This window comes from Emys orbicularis, chromosome 8 (genome assembly GCF_028017835.1).
Source record: "Emys orbicularis isolate rEmyOrb1 chromosome 8, rEmyOrb1.hap1, whole genome shotgun sequence".
In the NCBI taxonomy this organism is placed as follows: Eukaryota; Metazoa; Chordata; order Testudines; family Emydidae; genus Emys; species Emys orbicularis.
Window position 1 is genome coordinate 74,631,301 of NC_088690.1, and position 26,320 is coordinate 74,657,620.

General features: G+C 58.8%; 1 protein-coding gene across 1 annotated transcript; it reads left to right on the plus strand.

Annotated features, from left to right (window-relative positions):
• On the plus strand, positions 1–25,553 carry FCHSD1 (FCH and double SH3 domains 1). The gene is made up of 20 exons (XM_065409693.1): positions 1–21; positions 366–463; positions 1,420–1,465; positions 7,634–7,707; positions 14,360–14,504; positions 14,645–14,781; positions 15,091–15,154; positions 15,430–15,558; positions 16,967–17,089; positions 17,361–17,456; positions 17,612–17,728; positions 18,025–18,129; positions 20,305–20,466; positions 20,695–20,823; positions 21,080–21,163; positions 21,535–21,712; positions 22,289–22,494; positions 23,404–23,500; positions 23,883–23,950; positions 24,542–25,553. Exons 1-20 carry the CDS (start codon positions 1–3, stop codon positions 24,605–24,607), a joined length of 2,145 nt encoding a protein of 714 aa, XP_065265765.1. The 3' UTR covers positions 24,608–25,553.
• The last annotated feature ends 767 nt before the right edge of the window (positions 25,554–26,320 follow it).

Sequence of the window (26,320 nt, forward strand, 5' to 3'; positions counted from 1 at the left end):
ATGCAGCCGCCTCCCCGTAAGGTGGGTCAGGACGCGGCTGGGGAGCGGGGTGGAGGAGCCCGGTGCCCAGACCGGCACTGTCCGGGGTGGGCTGTGGGTCCAGGCGGTGGGCAGTGGCCGCGCTCGGCCCTCCCCTGCAGCACCCTGTCCTGTCCCCTCTCGGCTCTCCTCGGCTCCTGCTTTTCCAGGCTATTCCTGGGTTCCTGCTTAGCAGGGTCTGCAAGTCAGGCCCCGGGCGCGGGTAGCGGTCTGTGGTGTGGACAGCGGCGAGCTGATCGCGGGGGCCGCTCGTGCTGCAGAGGGTGTGAGGCCCGGGGTGCAGAGCACAAGTCCGGGCCCTGACCTAAGAACTCCTTCCTTGGCAGGTGAAATTGACCCAGGAGGTGAAAGTGCGCTTCATAGAGCAGCTGTCTAGCCTGCAGAGTAAGCAGCAGCGGGAGACAGAGCTGTTGGAGGACATCAGGTACCAGAGGCCAAAGCTGTCCTGGATCAGGGACTAGCAGAGAGTGGCTGTGGCTGTCCTGCGCCTTGTGCCTCGCTGTCAGGCCCCCAGGCTGATCCTTCTGGCTGAGACCTGCAAACTCAGTCAGGCTGTACCCCTCCCCCCGGGACACCCCTCGTTTGGGCAATGAGCTAGGTGGAGTCTTTTTCCTTCTTCACAGTAGGGGAAGGAGACGAAGCTGCGAAGCAGAAAACCTCTGGGCAGCCTGTGCTGTTCACCAGCAGCTCCTGGTGATGGTGCCGGAAGAGACCCATGGGAATGCAGGGCGGGGGACAGCAGTAGTGGGGATATGTTAAAGTGACGATAATTTAAAATGTATTTAGCAGCTATTAAGAGGTCACTGACTGCCAAGGCTGGAGACAGAACCAGCAGCCCTGTAAGGTGTAGGCAGTGGCAATACGCTTCCTCTGCCCCGACACAGTGTGTCATCTGCGGGGCCCATTCATCCCGTCCCCTCTGCCCCTCCCTGATGCGGTGTGTCATCTGCGGGGCCCATTAGTCCCCCCCTCCCCCGTGCCACCCTGAGGTGGGCCCATTTGTTTGGTGCCTGTGCTGGCTGGTGCCGGTTGTGATGGTGCTTTACATGGTGAGGACCTGTACTGACCAGGGACTGATCTGGGACTCAGTCACTTGTTCCACCTGTGGGCCATTGAGCGGCCCTCACGTGGGAACAGCTTCCATTGGCTTATCACCTGGAGTGTGTTGGGATGGGCGCCGTGGAGGTGAAAGGCTCCATGCCCTTTTACCAGCTCCGATGCAGTCAGTCCCCAGGACACATGGGTGTGGTGTCCCGGGGGCCATGCAGGGTGCATGGGGAGCTGCAACAAAGCCGTGCTGATAGATGAAGGATGAGGGGCTCTGGGCATGTCCTGGGCCATGTGCATGCTGCCACTTACCACCATGTGCTCTCCCTGCAGGTCCTACAGCAAGCAGAGATCTGCCATCGAGCGGGAGTATGGGCAGGTAAGGAGGGGCCACGTCTCTGCCTCTGTTACGAGACATCACTGAGCGCATTCCGGTACCAGTGTATGTAATCTGAATCCCAAGGGGCTAATCACAGGCCATGGCAGGGGTGACTCAAAGGCAATTAGGGCAAGAAGTCAAAACAGTTTGGCAACCAGCCTTAGTCATGGTCTGTTCGTCATGGCTCAGAGCTCACAGTAACGTCATGCCAAGCGGGAGGAATAGGGTTGGCCTGTTCCACCCATTCGAAGCCAGTGTTCTTCCGAGCTGTGGAATGAACCCCAGAGCTGCTGGGGGGGTCTGGTGAAGGACGAGATGTGCAGCTGTCATCGTCTTGTTCCCCAAGCTTTGGTTATTTGGGCACATGGGTACCGTGGAGCCATCAGAATGCATGCGAGGGAGGCCCGAAGCCCAGGGACGAGTCAGGTCTGTTAGCAGGAGGTCAGAGTTCGGGTCACATGTCATACATCTATACCTTGGGCTGAAGTTTGGGGAAAGCCAGGCTTGGCCCCGTCCAGCAAGGTGCTGGGTCCCTCCGTCCCCATGGAACTCTGCAGGCTTGGACCCTTCCACTAGAGTCCAAAAGGGTCTATTGGCATTGGACATGGTGTAGCTGAGCGGGGAGCTCTCGCCATTCCTCCGCCGGACAGGCTGTGAGTCAGCCCTCCTTTGCCAGCGGTACCCGAGCTGGGGCCATGCAGCATCCGGGTTCCATCGCTACCTTGCCCAGCAGCGATGCCTCCTCTGGTGTCAGCTGGCACCAGCACGGAGCTGTCATTGGGGAGACCATCTGGGTGATGTGTAGCGCCCTGGGGATAACAGCCACATGGAGCAGGGCTGCTCAGCACCTGGTCGGGGGGAGCATCTCTGCCAGGCTGACACAGCACACTTCTGCTCTCTCCGTCCTGCTGCCTGCAGTGCTGGGTGGGAGACTGCCAGAGGGGGATGGGGCATGTTTAACCCTCACGGCTCTGGTGAGTCCCACCAGCAGTGGGTGTTGCTGCCCCTCCTCTCCTTCTGCTCCCACCTGGCCCAGCAGCTTCTCCTCAGGCATAGGTCACACATGAGAACGCATCCAGGATAAATGACTCTGCACCCACCCCTAGGCAGGGGCATCCGGTCCTTTCTGCTGGGCTGTTTTCTTCCAGCGCTAGAGAGAGACCATGGCGGTGGGTGCAAATGAAATATCTAGAGAGGGCCTGATCCTGCAGTAATTTGCCCACACGGCCACATTGGAGCCAGCTGGGTCGTGACTGGGACTGAGTGTTTGTAGAAGTGGGCCCAAGGAGGAGTCTGTGTTCGTTCAGCAAAACCCTTATGCCTCCTGCACTCTCACAGCTCCCCCCGCTGGCTCCCCATCCCCCTTACTCTGGATTTCCTCCTCCCGATTTCCCCCACCCTGATAGCTCCCTCCCACCTGCAATAGAAACAGAGGCACTGTAATTTCTAAGCAGGTCACTGGTCTGATGTGAAATGCCCATCACGCTATGTGTTGTGTCCACATTGTTACCCCTTGAAAGCAAATTCCTCTCTGAGCCTGGCTGAGCTTCACCTTGTGCCCTGACGCTGGAGAATCCTTTTGTAAAGTCCCAGTCCAATCTCCATCTTGCAGAGAGTGGATATGGAATGGCTAGTATCTTTCAAGGACTTGGTAATGGGGCCCACTTTCCCTGTTCTCCTTGCTAAGGCCATGGTGTGTGCTGCTCTTTTAAGTGGCAGGTTCTTCTTAAGTGGTTTGCCTCAAATGTCCTGCTGCAGTGAGTTCCGTAGGTTTGCAGAGAATCCTTTCCTTTGATTCATTCAGAACATTAGCCTTTTTACTTCATGTGCCACCTGGTCCTTGGGCAATGAAAGCCTCTAACTGGCCTTCTCAGGAGTGTTCGTTATCCAGTATTACGTTGTGTTTTCTTGGTACAGAGCTTCTGCTACAAAGGGCAATAAATAACACCAGCCCACCCGAACTGCAGCCCCCAAGGGAGAACTAAATGCTGAGCCTGCAAGGGGAGGAAGGGAAGAGACTTGAAGGCACCAGGAGAGGGTTTGAAAGGGTGGAAAGAGAATGAGCGCCCCAAAGAGCTGGGGGTAATAGAGAGAGTGCGATAGACTCGGCAAGAGAAGGATTCATGGAGACAGGAGGAGTGCAGGAAGCAGCTGGCAGGCATGAAGGAATGAGGGGAGGAGTACTGGGTCAGCCTGTGGTGTTAAAGGTCAGGGTTCCTGAGTGCTCAGTGCCCTTGGTGGGCCAGACTTCCCAGAGGGGCTTGAGCGTAAGCTCTCCTGAAAGAGCGCAGAGGTGACTACGTGGGTGCTGGGGACACCCCCGAGAGGGGGGCTGTGTGCCCCTGTGAGTGAGTGGAAGGAAGACAAGAAGTGTGACCCACCAGCAAGTGGCAGCCCTGCTACTGGGGCTGGTGGAGGCTCTGGCCCCGTTGGCTCTGTGGTGGGGCTGTGAGATGCCTATGAGGTTAGACACGTGGCTGCTCTGAGGAGGAGCTGACTAACAAGGAAGCTGGGGCTCCTAATGGTGACACCATGAGGATATGGGGCATGCCCGCATGAGGGAGGATAGGATTGCTGCCAGGCCCTGTTCAAATTGCCTTCACTCAAGAGGAAGTGGAGAAGGGCAGGTGGAGGGAGTGGTGGCTACGCAGAGAGTGGGAGGCCCTCTGTGTGCTGATGGCACTGCTGGCCAGGAGCCGAGAGGGGGGCTGTGTGCCCCTGTGACAGGGGACGGGGTGATGGGGACACCCTAGAGAGGGGGGCTGCGTGCCCCTGTGACTGTGGGCTGGGGCCTGTCTGTGCCTTTTTCTTTTCTCCTCTCCTAAGTGGGTGAGCGCAGCGAGCAAAGCTGAGTAGGGCACCTGGGAACACCCTGAGAGAGATGCACATGCGGGCTCCTTCCAGGGAATCGAGACTAAGGGACACCCCTGAGAGGGGGACTGTGTGCCCCTGTGACAGGGAAGGAGGTGCTGGGGACACCCCCGAGAGGGGGGCTGTGTGCCCCTGTGACAGGGAAGGAGGTGCTGGGGACACCCCCGAGAGGGGGGCTGTGTGCCCCTGTGACAGGGCATAGGGTGCTGGGCACAACCCCAAGAGGGGGGCTGCGTACCCCTGTGACAGGGCATAGGGTGCTGGGGACACCCCCGAGAGGGGGGCTGTGTGCCCCTGTGACAGGGGACGGGGTGATGGGGACACCCTAGAGAGGGGGGCTGCGTGCCCCTGTGACTGTGGGCTGGGGCCTGTCTGTGCCTTTTTCTTTTCTCCTCTCCAAAGTGAAAGGGCCCTGATCTGTGTTGCTTCCTCTCGCGGCTGCTCCGGCCGCCTGTCTCCTTGTCTGGCCCGCTCCTCTGGTGAGGTGGGTAGGCGAGCGAGCACAGAGGTGTCTTCTGTGCACACGACATCCTTCCTGTATTATTTCCAGCCTGCCCCTGCTCCGACCTAACTTCTTCTTCTCTCTCCTGGCTGCTGCTGGGCGCTGAGCAGACGTCATCACTGCCCACGTTGATTCCTAGGCCTAGCTCGAGAGATTACTGCTAACTCCCCGCCCTGCAGTGTGTGAGTACCTGATGTGGCCCCACTGTGTGTTGCGTTCCACCTGTCTGTGTTGATTCCATCTGCTGCCATGTCCCATTTCCTAGGTTGAATCGCTCAGCCTTGATTACCATAGAATAGATCATTCTGTGTTGTCAGCAAGCCCCCATTTGCCAGGCTGCTACACAGTCTTCTGAACTGGCCCCTGGGGCGGCCTGGCTGGGCACCTTTTCCCATGCTACAAGCTGGTCACGACTCTCAGCCGAGTTTGAGAGATGGGGCAGAGAAGGGAACTCGCTGTCACTCCGGAAACCCCCTAGACCTCCTCTAGCTCTGACACGTCTTGGGTTTAGTCTGGGGTTGAAGGAGAATATTTTGGAAGGTGCAAGTGAATTGGCTGACTGGTCGAGCTGTTTCATAGCCTTAAACTCTGGCGCGCTGCTGGCTCTCCAGCTTGCCCAGAGGGCTCTGACCTTGCTCCTTTATCTCTAGCTGCTCTCACTCCCGAAAACTGCCACTATTTGTTATTAGCTTTAATTCTGGTGCTTGTTTTCCCCCCGTGGTGGGTGAGCAGGCCCAGGAGCAGCAGGACCGTTCCGTTTCCAGATCACGTTATTCAGAGGCTTATTGTCCAGGCTGACATCTCGCTGCGGTCCCCTGGCAGCAGCTCTATAGTGTCCCTGTTGCTAGGAGGCTCCTGAGAGCTGCTGACTCTGCCAGCTGAGCCAGCATGTTCTAATGTCTAAGATCTGGGACCCTGTGGGCACTGGGGCTCACCGAGTCAGTCCCCTTAGCCAAAGAGACTGTGCGACCAGCGTCAGCCAGAGCTGGGTTCTTCCACTCCCACCTCCTCCCCAGGGCTCTGTGCTCTCGAGCTCACTGGGAGAACGGGGCCTCTCCTGGAGGTGACATGCAGGCCTCCCGGTAGCTACAAGTGTCACTTGCGTGACGTCCGTGTTCTTTGGGCTGTGACCACACAGGAAGGATGCCCTGGGTTCATTTGAACTGGTTGTGAAAGTGGTGTCGTTAAAGTGGTGCAGACCCAGCCGTGGACAATTTCTCTTCCCGAGCAGCTCATTTCCATGTAGCCTGAACCTGTCCCCACTCAAGTGAACCGAAACAGACAAAAGGCTGGTTTAAACCAGAATAAGAGCATCCACACGAGAATTTCATGTCCTGGGTTAAACCAGTGCAACACCCCTGCGTGGACAGCCCTTAGTGGGTGCCACAGAGGAGATGGGCTGCGCCTGCTGCATCAGGCGGGGGTGGGCATTGTCTCGCCAACCAATTCTGTAATGATGCCACAGCCTCAGCAGAGTTTGCCAAGCTCCCTGCCTCGAGCAGGCCTGTGTTTCTGCGTGGTGCTCAGGAGGGAGATGTGCCCCTGCAGCAGAGCTACCTGCTTTCTCTGAGAGGTGCTCACAATGTGTAAGGCGGCTGTGCAGTCGGGCCACAGACCCTGGGCTGGAGGGGGCTGTGCCAGGCCCTGATCCCCCTCAGGAGCCTGTGCCAGCTGCCCACATACTTCTCTGTGCTGGAAGCAGGGTCATTGCTGGCCTCTTGACCTCCGTTGGCTTCCTCGTCTCGGTGGCTGGTTCCCCTCCCTGCCCCCACCCAATCCTGCCTCAAGGACGCAGCTGATTGTGTCGTTGGCCCGTCTCTACGACAGACTTCACCAGCCTAGCCGTGTCGGTCAGCAGGATTTGTATAGCCCGAGTGGTGCCGGCCAGACCCCTAGTGCAGACACAGCTGCACTGCGATGATAACACAAATCCTCGTCATACCAGCAGACTGCATCTTTGCCAGAGTGGCTTATTTCGCTGAGGGGGCTGGATTAAGCTGGGCTAATCCAAATGCAGTTTGCCAGGCTGAGCTGCGTCCACATGAGGAGCACGTTGCCAGTGTAGGACAGCGGTATAACCACCCTGGTGAAGCCTTCTGAGCGTAGGCCTGCTCTTGCTTTGTGACTCCATCGCCCCTGCTCCGCTCAGCTGCCTCGTTTTCTGCCTCCCTCGCAGACCAGGGTTCCCCTGTAATAGATACTTGTTCTCTCGCTCTCCAGCTGCCTCGTTCTGTTGCTGGCCTCCTGCCCCACTCATTCTGTCCCCTCGCTTGCACGGCCCCTCCATTTCTCACTCCCATCTCATTGTTGTCGCAGGCAGCAAAAGACCCAAAGGGGCAGAGTCCCTGGCAGAGAGCAGTGGCCAAACTTTGGAAGGAGAGGTGCATTAGTGCCAGCTCCTCGCTGCTCCATTGCTGGCCTCTCCCAGAGGGAGGCGCTGGAGGGCGGGGGGGGGGGGGGAGGGATCATGGTTAGAGACACTGCCTTGACTCTGTACCCGGCTGAATGTCTGCACAGCCCTGGTCAGTGCTGTGCTCATTCCCCAGCTCTTCTGACTGTCCTGGTGTGGGAAGTGTGCCCTGGGGGCGTTGCTGGGACCTGTGCAGTGTGCATAGGAACAGCCGTGTTTTTGTTCTCTGAGTGGGACATTGGTGGGAACAAAACAGCAGGCAGAGGAGCTTGGTGCCCTGGTGCGAGCCCTGACGGGGAGAAGCCCCCTCCCCTCTTTGGCTGGGAGCCCCAGGTGGGGCCGGGAGAGAAGACGCAGCAGTGGCTGATCTAGGGTTTGTTTGCAGGCGCTGCAGAGGCTGGCGAGTCAGTTCCTGAAGAGAGACTGGCAGCGGGGCCGAAGTGAGACCAACGACTCCAGGTGGGACAGCTCGCTGAGGCCTGAGCCTGCTGGCCACGCGCTCTTTGTGCTGGGCTGGCCTGCCCTGCAGTCAGCGTCTGGGGCTGTGAGGGAGCTCCAGCCAGGGGCAGCTCCAGCAGGAGGCTCTATAAAGAACAGCATAGGAGCACCAGCTCTAGGGAGCTCAGAGTCACTCCAGTCCCAGCCTTCCCCAGAAGGGGGCGCTGTAGGGAGCGGGACAGCAGAACTGGCTGTCGGGGGAGCTCTGTTCTGTTAACTTAGGTGGAATATATGAGCCTGAAGAGTCAGAGTTGTTAACATGACCCACTCACTGTCCAGCACTAAACAGGGTTAAACAAGGGTCTGGGTTTGCTACCCAGAGGCCCCAACCTGCATCTTACAGTGGCAACACCCCTTTAAAGAGCCTGTTATTGAAGATCCAGCAAAGGAGGAAAAACAGTTCAAGCGTTTGAAATGTGAAGTATTAAGTCAGGCTGTCAGTGTAACCACATCCCTGGTTCCCTTCCCCTTAGCTGGAGAGTCTTTAGAAGGAAAAGCCCCTTGCTGGAGTCTCTTAGATGGTATCAGAGATGGTAATAACTGGCCTTTCGGGGGAAAGAGACGTTAGCGGAGCTGTTGTTAAAGCCTGATCCTGTTTTCTAGAAAACAAAACAAGCCGAACACACACCGAAGGGGAGAGACGAGAACAGCGAGGGCAGAAAATGCAGCTTCTGGCTCTGGTGTTGACTTTCACTCGCAGCCTCGCTGCTGGAACAAAACTGCTGCCCTGAGACCTGGCAAACAAATATCAGTATCAGGCTGTTTAGGACATTGCTTTGAGCTGCCTCTTTGATGCCAGGCTCACAGAAGTGTTGCAAAATATGCAGTCTTGTCCGGTTAAGCCAGACTCATATTAGAAAGAAGGAAAAAGGGGAAGGGGGAAAGAGTAGAAATAAAGTAGGGAAGAAAAAGGACACATGGAGGGGGGAGAAGCAGTCTCCCATCCCAGGTGGTGGTTGGGATTCAGCCAGAGCCAGTGGAGGCAGTGATGCCATATGGGTCCCTCTCTCTGGTCTGTTCTGGGGGGAAGGGATAGCTCAGTGGTTTGAGCATTGGCCTGCTAAACCCAGGGTTGTGAGCTCAATCCTTGAGGGGGCCACTTAGGGATCTGGGGCAAAATCAGTATTTGGTCCTGCTAGTGAAGGCAGGGGGCTCGACTCAATGACCCTTTGGGGTCCCTTCCAGTTCTATGAGATAGGTATATTTCCATATGACAGCTCTCAGGGTTAGGACTAAGAAGGTTGGGGTAGCAGCCATGATGGCAAAGCTCACTCTTTTCCCTTTTCTCAGCCAGCCAGCATCTCAGTAGCCAGCTTTCCCCCTGCCCCCCCCCCCCCCCCAACCCCAGAAGTTTCTTTCTGAGAACACAAGAAGCAGTGATGGCGGACTAGTCCATCCTCTCTGTATGTTGGTCACCAATTAGGTCTAATTGCCAGTTAGGGTTGCCAACCTTACCAGATTGGCCGGAGATCTCCCGGAATCAGCCTCAATCTCCTATTAAAGGCGATCCAGGAGATTTTAATAGGCCAAAGTCCAGTTGGCGGCGCAGCGGGGCTAAGGCAGGCTCCCTGCCTGCCCTGGATCCGCGCAGCTCCCAGAAGCAACTGGCATGTCCGGCTCCTAGGCACAGGGGCGGCAAAGGGTCTCTGTGCGCTGCCCCCACCCCGAGTGTCAGCTCTGCAGCTCCCATTGGCCAGGAACCATGGCCAATGGGAGCTGCAGGGGCGGTGCCTGCAGGTAGGGGCAGCATACAGAGCCTCCTGGCCACCCCTGAGCCTAGGAGCCAGACATGCTGGCCGCTTCCAGGAGCTGCCCGAGGTAAGCACACCCCAACCCGCTACCGCAGGTCGGAACCACTCCCGCATCCAAACTCCCTCCCAGAGCCTGCACCCCCCCCAAACACCCTGCCCCAGCCCTTAGCCCCCTTCTGCACCCAAACTCCCTCCCAGAGCCTGCACCCTGAACCCCTAGCCCACAGCCCCCTCCTGCACCCCAGAGCCCACACCCCCAGCCAGAGCCCTCACCCCCTCCTGCACCCCAACCTATTGCCCTAGCCTGGAGCCCTCTCCCACACCCTGAACCCCTCATTTCTGGCCCCACCCTGGAGCCCACACCCCCAGCTGGAGCCCTCACCTCCTCCCGCACCCTAATCCCCTGTCCCAGTCTGGTAAAGTGAGTGAGGGTGGGGGAGAGTGAGAGATGGAGGAAGTGGGGGATGGAGTGAGAAGGGGTGGGTCAGGGGGAGAGCCTCAGAAGGGAAGGGACGGGTCAGGGGGCGGGACAAGAGTGTTCAAGTTTGTGTGATTAGAAAGTTGGCAACCCTATTGCCAACACACCAATTTTGGTCCATTGATTTCCAGTCCCACATGTCTCTTGTTCACCAGGCCTGATCCTAGCACAATCCTTGAGTGATAGCAGGAGGCCTTTTCATTTGGATTAATTCATTTTCCCTGTCTCCCTTTTGCACCTTTTCCCATCAACCTTCATTGTTATCAGAACATTTCATAAATCTTTAGCCACTTCCCACAATTAGGTTCACAAACAGGTTACATTTGTACGCCCAATTATCACAACAGCTCTCCACCTTTGCCAGCAGAGGGCACTGTGAAGAATGGGGCAGGAGCACTGGCTGTGGGGAGCTCCCAGGTACACCATCTGCAGCCTCTCCCAGCAGGGGGCGCTGTGAGGAATGGGGCAGGAGCATTGGCTGTGGGGCGCTCCCAGGTACTCCAGCCCCAGCCTCTCCCAGCAGGGGGCGCTGTGAGGAATGGGGCAGGAGCGCTGGCTGTGGGGAGCTCCCAGGTACTCCAGCCCCAGCCTCTCCCAGCAGGGGGCGCTGTGAGGAATGGCGCAGGAGCGCTGGCTGTGGGGAGGTCAGAGCTAATTCAAGCCAAGAATGTAAACAATGGGGCCTGCAGTGAGGTTCCTGAAGTCTTTGTCAGGTGCCTCCCTGCATGTGCAAGTGCTGAACCAGCAGGAGGTTCCTGAGCTCAACACTGACAGTCTGGCTGGTTCTGTACATGGACTTGGCAGCCTCACTCTTGGCCCCATTTTAAACGTCCCAGATTTTCGGCCAGCAGGGAATTGTGCCGGGGGGCTCTCAGCGGGATGGAGCAGCACTCGAGCAGCGGTGGTGCTGCATCCCAGCTGCACCGGAGCAGAGACTCCCAGCCCTGCTGCGGAGACTGGCCTAGCTATGGCAGCTGATCAGCGAGGAGGAAAGAGAGTGCATGTGGGTGGGTGCAGGGGGCTAGATCCCAGTGGAACAGCGCATGGGGGAGAGGCTAGATTCTTGGGGTGTCTGTTTTGGAGTGTACATCCCCAGGGGTGTCAGGGCAGAGGGACATGGGGATGTCTGGGGTGCAGGGGTGTCTGTCATGGTGTAGATCCCAGAGGGGGTGTGGCTAGGTCTTGTGGATGGGGTGGTGTCTATATCAGGGTGTAGATCTACGGGGATGTTGGGGAAGGAGGACAGTGTAGCTAGGCCTTGTAGGGAGGCACCTGCTAGCTAATGCTGCTAGAGTAGAACCTCAGCATTTTCCCTGCTTTCCAGATTCCCCTACCCTGGTGGGAGCCGTTGTGTAGAGTTGGCTGCAGGCATTTCACCCTTGTATAGCCATCATGGGTCCTTCTGCCATTGCTAGCCCAGGCAGAGCTGGAGCAGTGCTAGGCCAACCTTGGGGAGAGAGCTGTGAATGCTTGGTGCAGACACAGCCTTTGTGCCTTGGCCGTTGGCATTTCTTGGTACTGAAAGTGGGCAATTGTCTTTCTGCCCATTTGAACTGGAGAGGGGTGTCATGCTGTCTGGAGGCTCACAACACTGAGTGCCAACTGAAGGCAGACTGTCAGAAACAGGGCAGACACCCCAAGCTGGTGGTTTGTTCTATAATTAGATTTCACCAACTCCATAACAACTGTGAACTCTTGGATCACTGTACCAGTCTCACCATGAAGTCACAGACAGTCCCCTCAGACTCTCTAGTCTATGTTGCTACCCAGACATGGTGGACTTAGTGATAAATGGTCACTTACACCAAAAATCACAAAATATTCAGATTGCTTCCAGTCCCAAGAGATCAGTCACTTACCCCCAGATCAACTGGTACTGTAGGTCTTACACCAAAGACAACGCCAGTAGCCAATCCTGTAATAAACTTTCCTAGTTAATAAACCTTTAGATAAAGAAATTGGTTATTTGCAGGTTGAAGCAAGCAAATGTACACACAAGTGAGTTACCATGTATAATTCCTAAAAATGACAGAGATGTAGTAATCTGTCCATTCAAAATGTCTTTCTGGGCAAACCCAGGAATAATCCTGGAGGATCTCTCACTTCAGTATAGTCTCTCTGGCCCTGGGACTGTTTGCTTCAAGCAGCAAAGAGATGGTAATTTTTCCTCGTGAAGCATTTTTATATCTTCTTTCCTCAGAAATCAAGCTGATTGCAACAGTTCCCATGCAGGTCCCTTCTTCATGGGATGGGGGGAAGGAAAGCACTTAGTCTTTGAGCCTTGACCTCATACAGTGGCTCCTTTGCGTTTAATGAACAGGATTTAACATTTTGTTAGAGCCCATCGTTTGCATTACACGAGGCTTTTTCCCTGTGTGGTGAGTTACGCAGTCACAGGTTTACAATGCAGATGCTTGCTATCACTTTATAACCTGGGGCATAGCTGAGTGAGGACAATACATGCAGCATCCTACAAGCATTTTATAAAACACTAAACATGTTCTTATCAACTTCACATCTAACATCTATTTTGATGATGCCAACATCCAGGGAAGCAAGACTGGTTTCTAGCTATGCATTTGTAAGTGTTCAGCAAGGCCTAGGACCCTGGCACAAGCTGCCAGCATCACAATGGAATTCTTCTTCGCTTCCCATTCCCCAAACAGGCTGTGTGGCATTGCAGTGCATTGTTAAACTTTGCCATGTTTCACCCCAGAGGTGACTACATTTACAGAATGAGTGATACCTGTGTGAGAGTCCCTTATCCACCATGAAAATTTAGCTACTTCTGGGGTGAAACGCGGCAGAGTTTAACCATGCACTGCAGTGGCACACGTGTGTGTATATGGGAGTGTGTGTGCATACGTGTGGCGTTCTTGAGAGCTCTGGTATTCTAGGGGGAAAGTGCTCCCACTAAACCCTGTCCAGAGCTATTTATTTTCTGGTATACGAGAGGGGCAGTGGAGAGCAGAGAGGTTTTCACCTGGGAGATATGAGGGGCAAGAGTCAATGAGGTAGAGAGATGCAGGAAGCTCAATACAGGCAATAGGAGTTGCAGAGAGGAGAGATGTAGGGGCCACCCCTAGACGCATGGTGGCTGAAGTATAAAGAAAAGGGAGAGAAGACCTGTTGGCTCATTAGAGCAACCCACCAAGCAGTGGTGGATTAGCTACAGGGCCAGTTGAGCCCATGCCAATTGGGGGGCCCTGGAAAAATGGGTGCCCCCGTGCCCTGCTCTGCCCACCCACCCAGTGCTCCTGCTGGGGAATGGGGTTGGGGTGTAGGGGCCTCCCCAGCAGGAGCACCCCGGCAAGCCCCCGTGCCCCAACCTCATTTCCCCGGCAGGAGTGCTGACGAGAGGCGGCGGGGGGAAACTGCAGGTGAAAGGGGTGGGGAGTGGCCCCCACTTGCTCTGGCCCAGGGCCCCTCAAAATGGTAATCTGCCTCTGCCCCCAAGGGCTTTAAAATGGGGGCTCTTGTCCCCTGCATTGTGGTGCCTGCTGGGAGCCCAAGTTTGAGGATTGCACCTCTTCCCGTGTGCGAGGAGGGCAGCCCGGGTCTGAAGAGCTGGGGCTTGGGTGGGGATGAGGAGGAAGAGGTACAGGAGAGGAAGGCTTGGAGAGGGTCTTAGCACATGGGAGGGCAGGGGTCGTGCTTCAGAGGTGGAGATGTCCTGCCTTGCTGATGGAGCGCATGTGGGGAGAGAAGAAAAGTCCAGGGCCAGAGAGAAATCCAAAGCTACTGAGTGGAGGCCAGTGGGAGGGGAGAGCCAGGAGCTGGAGTGGACATGAGGGGAAAGGCAGCTGGGGAGGGAGCTTTCATAGGCCATGCAGCATTAGGCCATGTCATGTTCTGCAGGGGCTGTGGCGAAGCACGTGGGGGTGCTTTGTGCTGTAATGACAGGGTTTTTTTGGGTCAGACTTTCTGGGCAGCAGTGTGAGATCCTGAGGGATAGGGCTTCCCAACCCAGCCGGACAGCAGCGATTCTGCCAAGGCCTGCAAGCATGGCCAGTCATTAGCGGGGCTGATGCAGGATGCGGCTGGGGCTCAGGCAACTCAAGCAGGTGGACAGAAGCTTGGGAAATGGCTTTGCCACTTCCAGAGGTAGGGCTGGATAATGGCCCTGAGATAGATCTGGGACTGCACATCGTCAGAAACCCAGGGAAGAGCCAGCTGGGCCAGGCTGTGCACAGCACCCAGGGCTCTCCATTCAGGTTCTGGGAGCCATGGGGTCCTTGGAGCAGGTTGGCCATCCAGGTGCAATGGGGGAGCTGGGGCAGCCCCTGTGGAGACGGGGGGGCGGGAGACAGGGCCAGTGTGTGGGAGAGGGGCTGCTCTGCTCCATGGGTGCAGCCAGGCTTCCTCCGGTGTCCGTTCCCTGCAGGAGTGCCTTTGCCGTCTGGAAGGGGGCGATTGACAGCACGGTGTGTGCCGGGCAGGCCCGGGTGGCAGCCTCGGAGAATTACCGCAGCCTGAGTCTGGAGGTGGCTAAAACCACCCGACTGTCCAAGGAGCACCTGCTCAAGAAGGTACAGTCTGGGTGGGGGGAGGAGAGATGGGGGTACAGGCCCCAACCTCCTGCTCTTCAAAGGGGCTTCCCAGAGCAGGGGGCAGGTGCCAGGAGGGCTGGCTGAAGGACTGTGGGGCTCACACCCCCTCTCTGCCCCAGAGCACGGAGCAGCTGCAGAGGGTGCAGGCAGAGCTCCTGGAGACGGTGAAGGAAGTGGGCAAAGCCAAGAAGCGCTACATGCATCTGCAGCGGGTCAGCGAGGTGGCCAAGGAGAAAGCGGCTGATGTGGAGGCCCGGTGAGCGAGCGGCACTTGCCCTGTGGGTAGGGGCGGGGGGGGGTCTGTAAGGGCATCTGGTAGAGGGCACCATGGTGCCTGGGGCGTTGGTCAGAGGGTCCCAGGGTGCATGATCCCACTGTATCCTGGGGAGGGGGAGGGGATCTCCTGACCACCCACTTCTGCCTTTGGCTGCACCCCATGAGAGCAGGGTGCTCTGTGGGGCCTAGAGGGGGTGGCTCCCTCAGTGTGGGGCCAGTGTGCCTGTCTTGGAGGGGCCTGTGAAAAGGGGAAGCTACCTGAGCACTGATGGCCATGTCCCTTCTGTAGGCTCCGGAAGAGCGACCATGGCATATTCCACACGAAGGCCAGTTTGCAGAAGCTCAGCACCAAGGTCAGAGTTGTTGCAGAGCCTCTGGCCGAGGGGGCCTGGCGGGCACGGTGGGGAAAACCTGGCGCTTCCTGTAGGAGGGACGGTGCTTTGAGTACAGGGCCTGCTGGGAGACCCCGGGACACCATATGAGGGGAGGGCAGAGCCCTTTGAGGGAGGGGCTGATCGTGGGGAGAGGGGGATGCCGGGGCTGATCCGGGGAAGCCCTGCAGAGGGCACTGGGCAGCCGGCCATGCCCTGCCCCATTACCCAGGCCGTGCTCTGTCCCCCACCCGCAGTTTTCTGTGCAGCTGGCCGAGAACTCGCAGCAGCTGGTGGTGGCGCGGAACGAATACCTGCTGACCCTGGGAGCTGCCAATGCCCACCTGGGGCACTACTACCACGTCGAGCTGCCTGCCGTCATGAAGGTAGAAGAGCCTCGCCCTGCAGCCAGCTAGCCAGCCCTTCTTCCAGCTGGGGCACTCATGCTCCTGCCTGCCCTAAGGAGCCAGTCTAGGGGCGGGAGGTGGACTCCAGTGACTAGAGGGGAGACTAACAACCCTGAATCCTGGGGCTGTTCCCAGCTGTGTTGCTGCCTCGCTGGGTGCCCCGGCCCCTCTCTCTGCCAGATTCCCTAGGGCAACAGCATCCTGGGGCCAGTGGAGGTTCCCTGTGTAGGCCACTGAGGAGGCAGGAGCCTCTTAGCCCCGCCCCAGGAGGGTGGCAGAGCTGGGAGCAGAGGCCTTGCGTGGTGGTGGGCTTAAGGCCCTGGGATTCCAGGTTTGCTTTGGAAAGCATCTGCTGTGCGGCTGGAGCTGGGCGAAGGCCCCTCCCTCCTGTTGGGGTTCCCCCGAGACCTGAAGCCAGGCCATATCTGCCTGCGCCCCCCAGTGTCTGGGGCAGTGTGTGGTTTTTCTCCCATGCAGCTGCCCCCTGGGCTCTGCCTTTGAGCATCAGGGGGTGGTTCTTGGCGCAGAGGGTTTGTTGCACTTACCCACCTGCTCCCAGGCTGGGGATGCAGCGCCCGCTCCTCTCTTGCATGTCAGGCATGGCAAAACTGTTGTGATTCTGGGAGGGGAGGAGTCCAAGGTCGCTGCCAATGGGCAGCCCCAGCTCTGTGTCCAATGGGCAGGGAGGAACGTGTTCGTCTTTGGCGCGAGACTGCAGGTGGGCTGAAAGAGATTCCCCAGCACTACAGCAGCCTCGCTGGCAGAGGCTGGGACTGTGAGCTCCCCTCAGCCAGCCCTGCTTCCCACAGCGTGCCCTGGTGAGTCAGGCTGGGGCTGGAGTAGCCAGGAACTCCCCCTACAGCCAGAACGCCTGCCCTGCTTCCCACAGCGCCCCCTGCTGGGGAAGGCCAAGGGCTGGGAGATCCACACAGGCTCATGCTGTGTTGAGACAGTAGCTTAGGGGGAAGCCCTGCGTTCCCCGAGTGCAACCCTGTCCAGATAGCCAAGCAGCCGTCCCTTCAGTTCTTTCCAGAATGTCCCTTGGGGCCGGCTCAGGAGCTGCAAACCATGGATCAGCCTGAACCCACCTGAAGCCCCATGCACCTCTGACCCGTTTCTCCCCAGCTCCAGCTGGCCTGCTTGCCCCTTCCCTGAGCAGACTTCACTCCAGCTGATCCCGTTGCCACTCACTGGCTGCCTTCTCCACTGGCAGTAGGGGGCTCTCTTGTCCTTTTAGGAGCCGTCCCAGTTTTCCTCTGGTCTGTGTGATGAGTTCAGCAGAGCTCAGAGGAGGACTCTTCTCTCCCGGGGGCGGACAAGGGCGTTCCTGGGGAGTCCCGCCAACCCTGTCCTCCCCCCAGTAACTGGCCTGATTGTGTTTTTCCAGACCCTGGATGGTGACCTGTACGAGCGGCTCCAGGACCACCTGACTCTAGTCAGCCAGACAGAACTGGAGGCCTGTCACGCCACGCAGGAGCAGTTTCGGGGGATCCTGGAGGCCTCCACACAGGTAACGGGATCTGCCCTGCTTTTCAAGGAGGGGCCAATCCCATCCCATATCTACATCTTGTGTAGTGCTGGCTGTGCCCACACCCCCACCTCCTGGCATGGTGCCATCCCCCAGGCATGCCTGTGCCCCTGCACCTGGCTTGGGTGTGGACTGCCATGGGTCATGGGTTCCTAGTGACCAAGCAGTGGCTTGGCCCTGGCTGCCCCTACCCCAATCCCCTCCCAGGGCCCCGTGTGCCGCCCCGCTTACCCTCCCCCTGTTGCTCCTACAGGTGTGCAGGGAGCAGAGCCTCCTCCTGTTCCTGCAGGATAACACTGCCTTCACCCCGACTCCTGAGCAGCAGTTCCAGCCGTCGGGCGCCGACCAGGTAAGGCGGGAGGCCGGGCTTGCGCAGCACTGGGGACAAGGGACTCCCTGTGCGGAGCTCCCCCAGGGTAGCGCCAAGCAGCCGGAGAGGTGCACCAGAGCCCTGTCTGAGGGCTGGCGGCAGGGTGCGCTCTGACTTGTGATACTCTGTCCTAGGCGCGCCTCCTGGAGGCGAGGAGTAGCAGCGCTGGGGAGAGCGGGCTGGAGAAGGAGGCGCGGCGCTGGGCCACCCGGGCAGCCAGAGACTACAAAATAAAGACTCATGGCAAGCAGGTGAGTGCCCAGGGCTGCCCACTCAGCCCCAGCCCCGGGTTCATCCCAGAGCAGAAGGAGCATCCTCACTGCCAGGCTTGTCCTGTGCCTCCAGGGGGGACGGATCCACTTCTCCCTGCCCCCAAACAACCTCTCTACTCTCGTGGGGTATGGCCAGGGGGTCTCTGGCCTCCTTGGAGGGAGGTGAGGGCAGGCCCCAACCCAGTGGTTCTGGTCTCTCTCTGGGGCGGGGGCCTGGGGCCAGTGAAGTCGTGGTGGAGCGGCAGTGGGGCTCAGTCTGGCCTGGGCTTGTGCAGGTTCTGCAGAGGATGGAAGCCAGGAGGCAGCAGGCCCCTGAAGCGGAGATGCCCGGCATGGAGAGGAGGATGGAAGAAGTGAGCGAGAATATCCGGAAAGCAGAGGTGGGTCTGGCAGGCGGGGGACAGGTTGGTAGGGCTGCGTGTCCCTCTGGCTACTGGTTTTGTTCCGTGTGCGCCCTGTATGCGCCACCTGTACTGTGTCCACCAGTTACCCACCCTCCGCTCCTGTGCTGCTGCTCCTGTTGCTGGCCAGTGCCCCCGGCACTGCTGCTACTGTTCTGCCAGGATTTGTGCCAGCAGAGCCCTCCCTGCAGATGGAGTGGGAAGGACTGGCAGGAAGTGAATCCCAGCAGCAAGAGGGGGGCAGGCAGGCTGGGTAACACAAGTTCCCGACACGCCATGCTCCTGTGGCAGATGCATCGGGGCCCCACAATGCACAGACAACGCTGTTGATAATGCTGCAGCACAAAAGCGCCGTGGACAGAATGTGCTGCTTGCCACGTGTGTTGCTCAGAATCAGCAGGATGGCCCTGGCTTTCCCTCTGCCCCTTAGCAGACGCGCTGGTCTGGGATTACCCGGCCGTGAGCTCTTCTCAAGCCAACAGAGCAGCCTTGGGCTCTGTCCTCCAGTCTCTGCTCCACATGCAGCATTGCACAGTATCTGAATTGGCTTTTTCTTACTCTCATGTGTAGGGCCTTACCAAATTCACACCCATGAAAAACGCATCATGGACCGTGAAATCTGGTCTTGTGTGTGCTTTTACCCTATACTATACAGATTTCATGGGGGAGACCAGCGTTTCTCAAATTGTGGGTCCTGACCCAAAAGAGAGTTGCATAGGGTCGCAAGGTTATTTTACGGGGGTCTCAGTATTGCCACCCTTACTTCTGTGCTGTCTTCAGAGCTGGGTGGCCAGACAGTGGCGGCTGCTGACTGAGGGCCCAGCACTGCAGGCAGCAGCACAGAAGTAAGGGTTGCAATACCATACCAGGCGCTGCTGCTGGTGGCGGCTCTGCCTTCAAAGCTGGGCTCCCTGCCAGCAGCCGCCACTCTCCAGCTGCCCACCTCTGAAGGCAGCACCACAGCCAGCAGTAGCGCAGAATTAAGGGTAGCAGTACCACAATAACCTTGCAACTCCCCCACATAGGTGCAGGAACTAGGGGTTCAGGGGGTGCTGCAACTTGGGGCTCCGGCGGCCAGTCCTGCACCCGGGGCTTTGCTCCCGGCCTCAGGTGGGCGGGGGGGTGGACGGGGGCAAGGGGGGCTGGCTTTCAGCACCCCCACTTTTTAAAATGTTCCAGCGCTACTGCTCCCCCACAACTCCTATTTGGGTCAGAACCCCTACAATTACAACACTGTGAAATTTCAGATTTAAATAGCTGAAATCATGAAATTTACTCTTTTTAAAATCCTATGACCGTGAAATTGACCAAAATGGATTATGAATTTGGTAGAGCCCTACTCACGTCACTAGCAACAGCCTGGCCCGGCATCTCTAGCTCCTGCCGTGTATGTGGCATGCATCTGAATGACTGCCAGCACCTGCATGCTCTGCAGACTCTTAGCCCTCTGTGCAGCCCACTCTGGCCACAGTGAATGACGATGCTCGTGTAAGGGCAAATCTGGTACGCCTAGTCCCCTATTATTCTGTTATACTTCATCTAGTCTGGGTCGAACAGGGTCCGGGTGTATTTCACACGCACTCATAGATTCCAAGGCCAGATGGGACCATTGGAATCATCCAGGCTGGCCTCCTGTATAGCACAGGCCAGAGACCTGCCCCCCAAATCATTCGTAGAGCAGAACTCTTGGAAAATACATCCAAGGGGGTTTGGAGGGGTGGGGAGGGGGGGCTGGAGGGGCAGGGGGCTGGAGGACCGGGGGACTGGAGGGGCGGGGGGAGGAGCAGGGACAGGGCTATTCCTTGGAGACACAAGTGGAGTTGAATAAAAACATGATTCCAACTTGAACAAGACTCAAGCCCTTCCCCTCACCCCCACCCCATTAGGGTTGCCAACCCTCCGGGATTGGCCGGGAGTCTACTGGAATCGGCCTCGATCTCCTGGTGGCTATTGAAAGCAATCCGGGAGATTTTAATAGGCCACTAAAAGTCCGGTCGGTTTGTTGTGATTAGAAAGTTGGCAACCCTACGCCCCATGGCTCTGGTACCAGCTGATGGTCCCTGGCCCAGCCCTGCTGGCTGGCTGGGTGCCCAGGCCCGTGGCAGGTGCTGAGGCCTGGGCTGACTAGGCGCTTGCTCTCCCTATGTCCCTAAGGTCAGCAGAGTAAAGGCTGATGCCCGACTGGTATTGCTGCGCCAGGCCGGCCTAGACGTGGACACCTGGCTGGCGGGGGCCATGGGGCAAGTCCTGGAGGAGCTGGAGCAGGAGCGACGGCTGAGCGAGGCCCGCAAGTCGGACAAGGAGTCGACCCCCACGGTGAGAGCTGCCCCTCCACTTTTGGCTTCCCATCCGCCCCTGAGAGCCCAGAGCACCCCTGCCGCGGGGCAGAGCCCTCTGTGCCAGTGGCTGGGAGGAGCGGGGGCATCTGCTGCTGGGGTGGCCTGGGCCAGGAGTGTCGCCTTGGTCCTGTGGTGGCCCCGTGTGCCCAGAGAGTGGCAGGGCGACTGGGTGCGGGGTGCTCTCTCATGCTGGGTTTGTCCCCAGGCAGAAGAGTTCGATCTGGCAGAGTTTGACGATTATGACGACAATGAGGAGCTCTTTGAGGATGCCGGTCCCTGCCCTGGCACTGCCCGCATCTACCCATCCACTTGCAGGGTGTTCTTCGGGTACCAGGTAAGGCCCCCACCCCAGGGACACAAGCCTAGCACCCAGGAGCCCTCTGAACCATGCAGTGCTCTTTCAGGGTGCTCTGGGTGCTGAGTGAAGGGCCCTGTGCCCCAGGCTGGAGCAGTGCCTGCTGGCAGTGGGTTCTCTGCTCCCTCCCCCACCCCAGGCTGGGGCATTGCATTCCTCTAGGGGCTTGGCAGCCGGGGCTGGCTGCAGGGAGCACTGCTTCCGACTTGTCCCATGGCTTTTGTCCCTTGTGCAGGCCTGCCAGTCTGACGAGCTGTCCATCCGCCAGGGTGAGGAGCTGGAGGTCATTGAGGACGGCGATGTGGAAGAATGGGTCAAGGTGGGCGTGGGGCAGTGGGGATGTGTCTATGACGAGGGAGGGAAAGAAACACAGTGGGAACGTCCCCTTCCAGCACAGCGGCTGGCTAGTCTCCTCCCTCGCTAGAGGCAGCGCCGGAGAGGGCTGGGGAATGGGCTGTGGATGCTGGCTCCCTCGGGCCTCCCTCCTCCCGGGCACTGGCTCCCTCGGGCCTCCCTCCCTCCCGCGAGCTGGTCCATGGCCTGGGCCAGGATGGGGGAGCCTGGGGGTGGCTTCCCTGGGTTCTCATGCAGGAGTTTGGTTGGCTCAGGGCTGAGTCCTTTCTGCCTGGCCCCGGGAGCTGGCTGGGTTCTCCTAACTTGGCTTCTCCTGCCCTCGGCGGCTGTCTGCAGGCTCGGAACCAGGCGGGGCAGGTGGGCTATGTCCCTGAGAAGTACCTGCTGTTCCTGGATGCCGTGGGGAGTGAGCGCAGGGCGCTGACCGGGAGCTGCCAGGAAGGCCCCTCCGAGACCGCCTTGGAAAGGGAGCTCACTAGCATTATGACCATGGACTTGGTGCTGGAGCCAGGAAGTATGTGGCAAGCCCTGGGGCTGCGTGTGGGTGCACTGGGACAATGGGGCTGTGTCCGCATGTGGGAAGAGGGGTGCCCTGGGCACACGCAGCTGGGGAAGGAGTTCAGTTCCCAGGATCCGTCCCTGGGTGACTGGGGACCAGCAGCTCTGCCTGCAGCGTGGCTGAGGGGGGCTGGCTGCTGGCTTGGCCATAGGACTGGGACCATGAGCTCGCTCCTGCCTGACTCCCCCGGGACCTATGGCCAGCGCTTCCAAGAGTGGCCTCTGATGCAACAGGCCTGCCATGGGGCATGCGCAGGGCCTGGTTCCTGGGGTGATCGGTACCTGCAGCTCCCCCTGACCTGCAGAGCTGATGGGGGCTCCCAGCACCTCTGAAAACCCCAGTGCCTCCAGCTGGGATCAGCATTTGCCTAGTGCCCCGAGCTTTGGCACCTCTGCCTCAGTGTCCCTCAGTGTCAGCAGAATGGGCTCAGCCCATCCCATGCCGGGTGGAGGCTTTTCAATGTCTGTATGTGCTGAGCAGCTGTGTGCCCGGCTGGCACCAGCTCTGCCTGCTCTCTCTGGCTGCCTGCAGCATGGCTGGTGCGAGCCCTCTACGATTACGAAGGGCAGAGTGTGGAGGAGCTGACCTTCCCCGAGGGAGCCATAATCCGAGTGCTCCCCAGAGAGGAGGGGGAAGTGGACGATGGCTTCTGGAAAGGGGACTTCAACGGGCGCGTTGGGGTCTTCCCTTCACTGGTGGTGGAAGAAATAACTGGAGTCATAGGAGTGGCTGGGCAGGTTGGTCTCCACTTCCCCCTTCGCCGTGCTCGGGCTTGGCTGTCTGTGTCCCCCTCTCCAGGATAGACTGACAGAGAGACAGGCCCCAATTCCCAGCATCGTGCCAGTGGCTTAGAGCAGTTGTAAGGGCAGACAAGGGCTCCCTGTCCCCAGCCCTCCTCAGCTAACATGGCTGCTGGCAGCTGGCTTCAGAAGTACTGAAGTTCCCTAGTGTAGACAAGACCTGTGTTCCCTATTCCTCCCAGGACCAAACCAGGATGTGGATTGAGTTCCCCTATACGCCTAGGAGGGGGCACTGCCTTGAATAAAGATTCCTTTCCAGGCTCTGCTCCAGGCTCATGGTCACTGAATTCCCATGGGGAGACTCTTCCCCTAGCCTGGGGACTTTGTCTGCGCGGGGCTGTGGGTGTGTGGGGCAGGTGATGGAAGGAGCCACTCTAGCCTGAGACGGGAATGGACTGCTGAGCCGGGTGGGAAAGAGGGGACCAGTAAATGGCTAGGAAGGTCCTGGGAGAAGTAGGTGTGGACAAGTTGTTGGTGGGCTATGGGGAGTGTTGAGGGAGCTGTGGAGTGAGGTTGGGGGCTGCAGTGATTGGGATGTATGGCTGGGATGTTGGGGGTCTGATGGAAGCTTCGTGGGGCACACTGGGGCACTGGAACTAGGGGTGCTGAGCGTGCAGCAGCTTGAAGTAATAGCAAGTGAATGCCTGGCTTCCGTCATGCACAGGGTTACAGTTCCATGGCTTTCAGCACCTCCTCTCTAGAAATTGTCACAGCACCCCAGGTGGGTGGGAGGGGCGTGTGGGGTCTGTGTGAGTGGGGGCACTCTAAGGAAGGGGGGGGGCAATTTCTGTAGTGTGAAGGCCCCAAAATTCTTTAATCGCAGCCTGCCTGTGCTTATATTTCCAGGAGCTCCCATCACCATCTCCTCCGGCCTTCTCCCCTCCGGTCCTTGTGCCCAGTGCCGGGCTGGGTTCCCACCCCCTTCCCGAAGTGCTGCTGGGAGGTGAGTGCCTCATGGGGTGCTGGCCTCCCAGATGGCTCCAGGGCACTGGCATAAACAGGACACTCAGAAGGGGGCAAGACTAGGGTTGCCAGCTCTCCAGAATTGTCCTGGAATCTCCAGAAATTAAAGATTGTCATGTGATGAAACCTTCAGGAATACTTCCCCTAAGCAAGACAGCAGGCGTTTCCTCTGTGCAGGAGCCCCCGATGGCAGCTAGGGCCGCTTGGGGTGTCTGTGTTGTGGGGGTTGGGGGGATAGGGAGGGAACTGGTGAGGGTGAAAAGAGGCTGGGCCCAGCATCTGGGGGGTCCCTGCTGGGCTGGTGTGCAGGCATGTGGAGAGCAGCCTAGTGTCCTGCCATTAACGCCGGTCTGTGTTCCCAGCCTGCAGGCAGGATGGTGCAGTCAGTGGACCCAGCTCTCCGGACCTGGGAGCAGCACGCATCCGCCCGGTAAGAAGCGTTTGCAGGCACAGGATGAATCACGTCTGCCCCAACCAGGGGCTCTGGGGCTGGTGCTCACAAAGTGGTGTATGAGGACAAAGGCTTCCTCGGGGGAGGGCCATGAGCCTGCCTCAGCTCCCAGCAGTGTCACCCCGTTACCTCCCCCCAAATGTCCAACTCTCCTCACCCTGCTCCGTGCTAGCACCACAGCCATCATCCAACCCTAGTCCCCCCAGCCTGTCCTCTCTCCCCTAGTCTCCCCCAGCGAGTCCCTCCTTACCCCCTGCCTCTCCATTGTGGCTCCGCAGTTTGAGGGCCTGCAGCCGGGGATCTCTGCTGAGCTTGGAACATAAAGCACAGTCCTCTTGCGGGGACCACAGACATTGCTGTCCCTCAGCCTGGAAGCTGGGGAGGGGCCCCCCGTAATTATGCCTTTGCCTGGAGCAGCTTCTCCTTTCTGAGGGGTGTATTCCTGCTCCCCATGTGCCCCATGCGTGGGGAGGGAGGGTGTGGAGATGGCACGGAGCAGGGACGCGTGGGTGCAGTGCAGGGGCCTTGGCCCCTTGTAATCAGTATCTCTCTTTCTCTCTCTCTCTGCAGCTGCGAGCACCGCCTCCACCCCCTGCCAAAGCCCCAGAACCCGAGCCTGAACCCCGCATCAGCTGACGCTACCCAGCTGGGAGCGCAGTGTGTCACCCGAGCAAAACTGCTGCCACCGACTTCGCCACCCAGTGGGTGCACTGGCTTCCTACTGCTTCAGAGCCTTCCCACTCCTCCCTGGCCGGCAGCAGAAATCCGGGGACAGTCCCACGGCAGGGATGGGAGTGCTGGAGCTCACCCCTAGTGCGGCAGAGAGCCTGATCAGCAGCCCAAGCTGCCTCTCTTCACCCCAATGGGCTGATCATTCTGGAGGAGTCCTGGGGGAGCATAGTCCCAGGGGAGTGCAGAGCACTACCGAATGCATGTTCCTCACTGCCCCAGCGCTGAGAGGACTGGACAGTGGGTCCCCCATCCCAGGAGACCTGCAGCGGTGGGATGGAGAAGCACATCTGCAGCCACTTCCCCTCCAGGCAGCTGCCAGCAGGGTGCTCCCACCCCTAGGCTTGGAGTGGGAAACGCATCTGCCAGGAGGCTGGGGGCCTGTAGCCAGTGCTGTCTCCCTCCTCCTTTCACTGCCCACTTCCAACTGGCTCTCAGTTCTGCCAGACCCCCTGCCCCTGTCAAGTGCTGAGCCAAGGGGCCCCTCCCAGCTGTGGGCATGTGAGGGTTAATCCTGCTCTTCCGGTGCGGGGTATCTAGCATCTCTTGCGCCCATCCCGCCCCTCCCTGGCTCACCTGCTGCTAGCTGGCATTTCTGCACATTCCCCTGAAAGTCACCGAGAGACCTGCCCTGTGCCCCGTCCCCAGAGCAGGGCTGCAGGTGAGCATGGGGCAGGGCGGGAAGAACTGCACTGGGTGCCAGCGCACTGTGCCCCTCTTTCTGCTGGGCCCAGCAGCGGCTGCTTCTGCTGAGCCGCTGTGTGTTCAGGCTGGTCCCTGGCTGCCTCGGCTGCCCTCCGCCTGTGCTGGGGATGGCCTGGTCACTGGGCCCCAATAAACAGATTTCATTCTGCACGTGTGCTCAGCAGCTTTAATGGTTTCAGCTTGTCTATTTGCAGTGGGGTTAAACACCAAAGCCAGCCCCCAGCAGCTGGGCCGCGCGCTGCTCTGGTCACCACTAGGCCATAATACACACCAATGTAGCTACAGGGAAGCTGCTTCCATCCTGCTCTGGCCACTTCTTCCTAGCTAGGCTGCGGAGGGCAGGCTGCTCCTGCCCCTCTGCTACAGGGCTGGGTGAAAGCCACTTCCCCACGGTCTGTCCCAGGCCATGGCCCATGTCCCTTGCCATGAGGCCACACAGCAGAGCTGGCCCAGGCAGCTCCTATCTGCTTGTTGGGCAGCAGCTGTGCAAGGAGCTGCTCAGAACAGGAGATGGTGCAGTACCAGCTCTGCCAGTCCTTGGCTGGTAGTGGTCTGGGCAGTGCCCCCTGCCAGAGGTGGTGACTGACTGTCTCAGCTTGCTCTGGTGGGGCCATACGCAGACAGATCCTGCCTGCGCTGCACCAGATGCTGTGCTCTGCATGGCACTTAGCTCTCCAGGCAGGGGCTGGTGCAGACACACTGCTGCTGCCATGCTGGGCTTGGCTTGCTGGGGCTGCTCACAGCAGCTGGCGCTGGTCAGTGTGTGAATCTTTGCCCTGTGCCCGGCATGGGCTGCACTATCCCAGCTCTGGCCCCTTTGCACTCACTAGCTGTCTCAGAATGGCGATTCCTAGGGGGGCACCTGACCCTGGGCTGCTGGAGACAACAAGGATTATGCTTGAAATGGCAGAAGCT